Here is a 10,039-nt window from a genome sequence, read left to right as displayed (position 1 = left end):
TTTGTTACTGAAAAAGAGAAATTACATTTGTGTGTTCGCAGCTGCCGCAGCTAATTACCAAGGAGAAAAGACGAAATTCTAAGTCACGACAGAAAACTGAGCTTTCTAATTATTTCAACTTTTTCAACAATTCTTCAAAGTTTCCTGTAAGCTGGGATACCATCAATCAAACCATAGAAAAATACTAGAACTGACACAGAATATGGTCTGATCTTGATATTGTGACAGGCCCGCCTTGGAAAGTCAGAGATTTATTATCAAATTTGGATATATGTTGATGATTTTATCAAATATATAACATATCCGCATGATTGAATTGCAATATTCTCTAAAAGCAAACCTAACATTTTTAAACAAAAATTTACATAAACATCTTTATCAGTCTTTTAAAAATCATAGATTTTAAATGACAGTTTATCACATATTACAACAATTCCACTGTTCTTTGAAAGTCGACGTTTTCCTCGTTCTCAGTATTTATTTACACGGTAAAATCACTCTATCTAGTAGTCGGAGCTCTCACAGTCGGCATGCCTATCTCGAAGACTGAATTCTAGCAAATACGCTTAACAAGATTAATAGATTTCGTCTGATTCCGACCACTAAGGTCAAATATAATTTTGCTACCTGGAATTTTGCAACATATGCTATTTAACAATCATCTATGCGCTCAATTGATTAGACCATCCAAGATACCGTCCGGCGTAGTTATTTCAGGTGCTCAACAGTAAATACTCCGCTTGAGCTTCGACCTGAGCTCCCTTCCCCAACACCCTCAAGGCTCAACTATATTGGGAGATAAAACGATAAATCGTACTTTCTTTTAATTTTATTTCTTCTATGTAGATCATACAAGATACCATCATATGTTTGTATGCAAAAAGCGATTTGTTGGCAGATCATCTCATCGTCTGCAATTTTTATAGACCTCCTTTGCTGGTACAAGGAAGTGTATTCTGTGATTAGAATGGTTTTAAAAAGAGGGTAGCCAAATACGTAAATATACAGATTGTATTATGAATGAATTGATAAATGTAAATGATTTATTTCTTAGATTGGCGTCGATATGATTTATTTACTGCGTTTTTCTGAAATATTTCTGTCCATGAATAACACAATGTTATCAGATTGTTAGAAATGGACAAACCATTCATTATACACCATATCAGTATTATTCAGTTTATCACATACTTTTTGTCTTTTTTTTGTCTTATACATGTTTTAATGAAAACGGGCAGCGCCATGTAGATATATTTTTATATTGATTTACCTCGCACCGAGTCCAGTGTCGTTTCTATGATCTTCATGTAAAGGGGGTTAAAGGGGGAGGGGGGGGGGGACTTTATTGGACGTTATTGTCAAGTCAGGTATCAGGACTGGTGTTTAATATTAAGAACAAACAATTCACATTTGTCAACAATTTACGTTCCATTGTCACCAGTTGTTCCCTTCTGAGCTGGCTAAGCTGCTTCTTGCTTAAAAAGATACGATACTGTGATTTATATCTTACAGTCGATTAGGACTATGATATAGTCTCATAGATTGACGTCTGTCATCTGGTTTAGCTCTCATCCCTTTAATGTATTCCGTATGATTTGTAGATGATATGCAATACATATACATGTATCAGGTGAACTAATAAACAAAGCTATCTTAACTTGTTGAAAAACACCTGATATTATATTCATGTTTTAATGTTTATCATATGAATATCTATCTGTATGTGATAAACATGATATGACAATCATTTCACTTCTACTACATATATCAGTTTATCTTCTGTTCGGTTGTATCAGAGGCTTAAACCTTTTTCTTTCCTTACCCTTTCGGGATCCTTGATCACTCCACCCCATAAATCTTTTTCATATCGGAGAATATAGCCTGTCGGAAGAGAAAGACTGAAAATGTTATTGTCCGAAAATATTATGCTAGACTACGTAGATGTTAGAAAAGAGGGGCGCTTGGTCGCTATCTCACTTTTTGTCTTGAGCCTGACATTTATGATATTAACTTTCACTTTGATTTTATTTGTAATATTTCGACAGTTTAAACAATATAAAATTGAAAAAAAAAACTTACCATCTCCATAAACTAAATAAAATTCACAAAATAAAATGATAAATCCTGCCAAGTTATGCCACATTTCGAACAATTTAATTTTCTTTCAAAGACCTCACAAATAAACTCTGAACTAAAGAAATAATTAATGTCATAATTAAAAAATTCTTAATAATGAAACCACTTGTTGGCCTTCCTGTTAACTCTTATTGAAATGGTTAAAATTAACTGCGCGGCACTTGAAACTCCCGCACGTCATACCAGTTCTGTTTTCGCGTAGGCAATTCCTTCAAGTAGTAGGAGAGTTTTTACTGTGCTGTTAAAAGCTGCAAAAAACGCCCCGTCAACACATGTAGGCCATGTAATTTATTTTTAGTGCATCTGGTTGCATTTTGTGAATGAATGAATGACATATATATCCCTTAATCTAAGATATCTGTATCACTTTTCATAATTCAAATTGTACGTCCAGATCATTTATAATCAATCAAATTACCATTCAGAGCTCAATCAATTAGCGTATCGTTAATATTTGCTAAGGTGTGGCTGGAAATTTTTATTCTGCGGTTCGTTTCCAATTTGACCCAATTACAGTAAAGAAATTGATTCCGTCACCAAATGGATATTGCTTGATATATAAGTGGATTGTGAGACTGATAAGAAAAAGAAATAAAATGGTTATTAAGAAGAAACGTTCCCCATTTTCATAATGATTAGTTTGAATGGTTTATACATAAAAATCAAGAATAAAATAAATTAGTTCTCTTCTCAGGTTAAAAAATTAGTCAGCTATTCTAATTAGCAGCCAATTCTAATTAATTTCACGTCATGTAACAGACAGACTCGGCGTATTGACATTTAAAAGCGGATAGAAACACTTCAACGTTTTTACTTTTCTAAATTCGACTTCTTTACATGCATGTTACATATATTAACTTGCAGGCTTGTGAAACCCAAAACCTCGTTTTGTACAATAAAAAAATCTTCTTTTAATGAAACTAATCTAAAATGTCGGTACGATAGAGAGAGCTTATCTTTCAACAGAACAAAGACTGCGTTTATTCCTCGCCCGGTTGTACTAAAATCAAATAAAGAATTGAATAACTTGGTTTATAAAAGTGAAAGAATGAATCTTTGTTGATTAGATAGATAAGTTTGAATTATTCCAATTTTCCCATAGCTTTCTAGCAGACCACACGAGTTCCTGACAGCAATATTCATATTTTAAGCAAGGTGCGTTATGATAATTGTGGATTTAATAGTATGCAGTAACCAGGGGGTAAGGATGGCATGTAGGCTAATCACACCTGTTCAAAGAGTGCGTTTGTCCAAACCATCTCTGTTGATGATGATCTGTTGTCAATAACACTGTAGTTGTCTGTCGTCAGAGTGATTTATAATATTCAAAGTTTTTTGCTTTTTAGGCTATACTGGTTAAACTGAAATATCCTCTTGGCTATGGAAAAATACTAGCCATAGACAACTTCAGAAAAAAGTTGCCGGTCCCGGTCTTGGCCATTTTAAGTTGATATTCAAGTCTACTAGAATGGTGGACATTCTCTTTCTCACAAGCACCAATGCTACTTTCAGAATCTTCATCAATGAGACCTTTATATAATCTCGCTCGACACTGATCCTACACATTCCTCGGCCGTGATATGGTGTATGGTAACAACTTCATGTTAAGGGACAATGTTTTTACTTGATATCCAATAAATAGTATCAAAATACTAATAGCATCACTTTGTTACTAAAGGGCTTGTAAAGAGATTTTCTTTACTTTTTATGTGTATCGGGGACACTGATAGCTTCAATTTGCACCATTCCAATTATCATTCCGACGTCTGTGGTTCATGGGAACTGCATATATATGAATAGTAGTTTCCGATAGCTCCCCTCTGGTGACGTCATAAAACGCGTCAGTTTTAGTGGAATTGCAAGAACCACAGACGTCGAAATGAAAATTGGAATGGTGCAAATTGAAGCTATCGGTGTCCTCGATACCCATAAAAGATTTAGAAACCTCTTTACAATCCCTTTAATGGTTTAACATGTAGTATGTTAACATAGTGCCTTGACTAGGTCCATTATTATATTTTATCGGGCTCTCTGTAAGGGATTCCGATTCGACTATGTCAGAACTTGTATTCGGTATATGATGTGATTAGTGGTGGCTCAACTGGTTCATGAATCTGGATTTATTCTATTTGTAAGCTAGTAATGTCTTCAATGCGTTAAATGTATTAAGTCCAAAAATAGTCAAATTATAATTCCATTACAATGGTTGCCTTAGCCCTACAGAAACTACATGCACTCTGCAAACTTGGTTGCCAAATTATACATTAGCTCTTTATAGTCTACAGTTAGTGGGGTTTTTTTTGTTGGGCGCTACAAGCTGGTCATTTTAGGTTCAATAAAAACATTTGGTATTTCAGATTTTTATCAAAATCATGTTTCATACAATTACGATATCTTAACAAAATATAAACAATAACAACAACAATATTTATGTACATGTTAGTAATATTAGGACATAACTCTTAGTACCGTAGTTATGTTATATTTTTCCTCTGATTTCAATCATATCCTCTTAATATTCCAGCTACATGCATAATCATTCCCATTGGCTTATATATACATAATATTTAGACCTTAAACCTGCGTGCTTGCATACTTACAATGGTAAACAGATTCATATGTTTGCAGTTCCGCAAAAATATTACTTTTTTGACAAAAGGTGTAACGCTCAGTCTATTCCAAAGTTTCAAAATATGAGTTTTAATTTTAAAGAAGCTTATTACTATCTTGACAACTCTTTCAATAAAACGAGAATGAATGGTTATGGAAACAAACTGAATTGTGGTTTTACATGAAATTCAATGAACACATAAAAAATGGGTGAAAATTCCAAAAATATTACAACTTATTATCAGCATGATCTTGGTGTTAAAGTTTTAAATAATAATGAAATGATAAATTGGCAAAATAAAGCAAAAAATCTAAAAGATTTAAGTTATCAAGTTCATATAAAAAAGCATTTAATGTTTAAAGTCAATAATGTACAATGTACAAACTTGATGTGTGACACATAAAATTGACTTGTAATTATATATTGGTGATGCAAATCATTCTTCAAATTAAATTATTACACATGGACATAACCTTACAAAATTATTTTACGGGAATATTAACTCCCTTACAAATCTTTCTCTAAACTATTGGCTTCCATGACAGTTCCAGGTATTTCCATATTAACAATGGCTTTATCATTGGTAACTATGGAGTTTTGAATAACTTGGTTCTGATTGGCTGGTTCTGTTTCTATGATGTTTTTCATATTGATATCATTAGTATCATTTACTTCCATATCAACATCTGATTTCACAAATTTGTTCAAATCTGTTTCCGCAAAATTGTCCAACTCTGGTTCCCTTAAACCATCCAACTCTGGTTCCACTGTTTTTGATTCCTGAATTTTAACGCCACTTTTAACAGAGAGTACAGCTGGTGTTTTTTCCTCCCAGGGTGAAAACGGTTTGATTGATACACCATAGGGATCCTCATCCCCACCTGTAGCTTCTGTATTATATAACAGACTTCTGGATTTACCTGTAATATAAAGATATACAGACATTAGATAACCAGTGAAGAAGAGTATTGTAAGTAGGAAGGTCTTCAGAGGATACTCTTTAAGATATACAGGATTTTAGCATCAGGACATTTTACTGTGGGTGTACATACTGATTTACACAGTAATATTCTGGTTAAATTCTCTTTTTTAGAAAACCAAATAATTATAACTCATTGGTACACAAATAACTAATGCTAACAATATTGACCAGTTGAGTGTGCACAAGCTAGATATGGAGGGCTTATATGATAGGTATCAACCACTATTAAAAATCTGTAACTGACCTGGCATAACAACTGATTTAGGATGATCTGGTGAGGTAAGAGATGAACGACCTGATAAAGGACTGAAGTTTGGTACAACCAACAGAGCAAATGATAGTAACAAAACCTGAAAAATACAGCAAAGTATAAAAATATCATAAATAGAAGATTGTGATATGAAATAAATTTTAATTTCTTAGTTTGCACTGCTTTATATGATAAAATTGTGAATTTGTGAAAGGCTGACAAGACTACATTCAATTTCTGATTTTCAGTTTCTCTGCCATGTAGTTGTCAATTAAAATTTCACCACCAAGTTTTATGCTTACTTATGCAAGTTATTATAGAAGGGCCATAACTCCAGTTATAAGATAAACCTACCATAATACAAGTTGTGGTCTGAGCTGGTTTTGATTTTGATGTAACAAGAGCTTGTAATTTCTTTAACTGGGCCATCATACTCCTACATAATTATAAAACATATTGTATCACATTGTGTTATTTAACTACCATGTGTTTGACAATATAAGCAAGTCAAAGGTCAAAAGGTTAATTTGATGAAGGCTCAAGAGAGCTGTCGTTAGACCCTAGCTGAAGTGGCTATATTAAAAACAAAAGTTAATGAACATTTTTTAATTTGACTGGCAAGTAGAATAACTTCAAATAAAAGAACAGTGCAGTATATGTAGTCAACTTACCCGTAAACCAAATTTATTCTATGGCAAATTAATCATAACTCTAAAATCTCCTAAATTCGGATCAAAAAATGATCACTACATTCACATTTCTTACTTCAAATTATCAAGACTATTTAACTTACATGTTTTGTTTTTCCAAATTTTCAATTTTCTTCTGTAGCTGTGAGTTTTCTGTTGTACATAATTTAACTCTATGTTCTAATCCATCTACATATTCCACTTTACGTTTTCGACTTTCTTTAGCTGAGACTTTATTTCTGATTTTACGTCGAACTGTTCGTAATTTCTTCTCTTCATCTTTTGTTAATGGCATATTGGTTGGTAGGCTGATGTTCTCCCTGGCTAATAGTTCTTTTTCTTCATCAGTTAGACGTAATAATGGAAACTAGAGAAGAATTATTGATTTATATTCTACTGTAATTGGTAAAGTAAACTAAAGAGGTTCCATGAATGTACACATGTGATACACAAAATATCTTTTGAAAGGTTTACATCCTGACACCTGTATACAAGATCTACATATTTACCCCAGTTAGAACAAAAACACATATAATTAGGCTTATTGTAATGTTACAAATATTACAAAAAGTCCACGCAAAACAGTAAGCTAGTGTTCCTGTACTTGGAAAATTTTCCCACTGGACACTGCACGACTTTGCTTGTCTTCAATTGCTCATTTTAGGTGCATAAAAGAAGGACATACAACTGCACATAATTTTTCTCCATTGCATAGAATTTAATCTCACCTGATTTGATGAAGAGCTTGTTATGTCAGGGCTACAATCTTTCATAGTAAATGGTAAACTATCACCAGAGGATGATCTTGAGTGATATGAATGAATCTGTACTGTTTTATTTCTATGACAAGTATCTACATCTACAGCTGATATAGAACTATCACTCACAGTTGATGATGGGATATCTGAATAAAACATATCACTACTGTATTAACACAATCACAAGGAAACAAAGTATTCTTATCTCAAATAGCAAATTCTAAGGTAAAAATCTAGGCCTTATATTATTGATGATCATCAAGATCAGATCAGAGTCCTCATTTATAGGATTTTTCATCATTCTGGCCCTTAATTAGAATTGGTTTAGAACAGGTGCTTGACTTTTTCTATTAAAAAAAAACACTGACTGAAGTATTTATTGGGTCATAGCCAATATCAATAAATAACTAATAAGCTAGGTCTACTATAAGCAAGAATCAATAATTCAGAATCAGGTAACCTACCATGAAAATCAATGGAGATGTCATTCACTTCTTTTGATGAATTTAAACTGTCTATTTGATCTAACAATGATGGTGGTGTAGTAACACTTGAAAAATTCACATTAATGTCCTTGAGGTTAATATCTTCTATTTCAAAACCTGACATGTTATAATCCATTATGTCTTTATTTATGGTTGAGAAATCTTGATCTGTTGAATTTGAGGCTGAGAAAATGTCGTCTGTCATCATAATTTCTGAGTGATCTGAAGGAGAACCATGTGGTGAACCAGACATCGACTCAAGGGAGACGCCACTGTCACTGTTGGATCCTGGAGATTTCTGTAAGATGTAATCATGGTCAGCGTGAACTTGTTTGGCTACGGAGTTATCCAAGGCTGTTTCTTCTGCATTATTTAGGATTTCATCACTCAGAAGTGTAGGGAATATATCATCTGATAAAATATCTAGGTCAGCCTGTAAAGAGAAAAACAGTTGGCATGATTAAACTCTATGAATGAAGTACAAAGTCAAGTTGACTTAGGAAAGAGAGGAAGAAACAGCCAGTCTTAAGAAAGATAACAACCTAGGTTCGTGGTATTGTTGATCTTGGTATTGATCTTTCGTACCCGTTTATAGCTGGTTTAACTGGAATGATGAAGAAAGATGAAACTCAACTCTAGCTGAAGATTCAGAGCACTTTAAGCATTCAGCTAGTAGCATGAACAAAATATCTTTTAACTGTACCATAGTTACTAACATTGACATCTTCCCAGAATGAACAATCCCATTCTTCGCAAACATTCAACATCTCAAGTTCAGAGAACTTGACACCATCACTGGCAAGTGTCATTTTGACAATTGACACACTTTTAACTCCTTTTCACAAATTTTCTCCACAAGGAAGCCTATGCCCTAAATGTTAGGGCTTATGTTACATTGGAGTCAACTAAAGTCTATGTGTTCCTCAATCAATATTCTTTGAATCTTGGACAATCCCTGTCACTGTCAGCTGATAGTGAAAAGCTGTTGCAACATTTCAAATTGTGAGTCATGTCCAGTATGAACTGATCTTCATGTAGGTCTACAAAACTTCCACGTCTGCTTCAATGATGGCATGGAAATTGCGTTGCAGAATAAGACATCATATGACATACTTACCAAATCAAAAAGCTTAAGATCGCTGATGTCGTCGGTTGGGCCAAGTTCCACTGAACGGACTGGTTGTGTGTTTTTGGCATTCAAATTCCGTTGATATTCTGGCAATTCTCCCGATAAAACTCCATCATTTTGATCAAATAAAAGATCAAGAATTTGCGACGAATTAGAAAACGACATCTTGAAGAAGTTACATCAGATTTCTGGTGACAAAAACTCTTACTGTCAAGATGAACGACGTGGAACTAATAATGGGAGAAACTACACGTCACTATCAACAAAATACCAAAACAAACCAGGAAATCCCTATAATGTGCGTGCTTCCGGTACATTAACTAGGGATTTTCTTCGTCAAATACCGTCTAAATAAATAAAATTTAATTTAGAAAGATGCTGGAGACTTCTATTACTCAAAAACCAAGAAATTGTTTTATGTTTGAAAATCATAACATCATCAAAAACTCTTCAAATATCACCTTTCACAGAAAACCTTCTAAAATTACAAATATCTATTTTTAGTAACAATTGTCAACACGGCGGTGACGTGGAAGTAGGTCAAATGACGAAATCATCACTTCCGGTCTAATTATTTTATCTTTGATTGTCAGGTCTTTTTTTCTTTAGAGAGATTTTTGACCAAAGACTGGAAAATCAAATCTGTAATGAAAAGTGGTGGTGTCTAGTTAATGGTTATAGAAATGCAGTATTCGATCCTTAAATAGAGATTCTCCATTTTAACTTGTAGTCCAAACTAAATGGACACAAAAATGTGTTATCTTGTCCATTCTGGCGTTGCACATAAATCTGTCAGGTTTGCAGGCATTTGCACAAATCCAAATACAATTTTTCTCTTCGTCATTTGATAAAGTTTCATTTTAGTGCGTGTAAAAAAAGATGTTGGATCTTGAAAATGATTTCGAAAAATCCCGACAACACAGAACGATATTATTAAATATTCATATAAAAGATGGCCAATTATGCTTTAATAAACTCTAATAAGAATGGAAAAAAGTG

The 10,039-nt window shown here is 33.4% G+C and overlaps 1 protein-coding gene across 1 annotated transcript; it reads right to left on the bottom strand.

The window, feature by feature from the left end:
- Positions 1-6,357: 6,357 nt before the first annotated feature.
- LOTGIDRAFT_78588 (hypothetical protein) lies at positions 6,358-7,026 on the bottom strand (the record flags this gene model as incomplete). The annotated part of the gene is made up of 2 exons (XM_009045981.1): positions 6,358-6,415; positions 6,773-7,026. Coding segments are annotated over 2 exons (312 nt in total), but the record flags the coding sequence as incomplete, so codon positions are not given.
- Between the last annotated feature and the right edge of the window lie 3,013 nt (positions 7,027-10,039).

Source organism: Lottia gigantea, assembly GCF_000327385.1.
Source record: "Lottia gigantea unplaced genomic scaffold LOTGIsca_1, whole genome shotgun sequence".
NCBI lineage: Eukaryota > Metazoa > Mollusca > Gastropoda > Lottiidae > Lottia > Lottia gigantea.
This window is presented reverse-complemented; position numbering and strand designations above follow the sequence as displayed.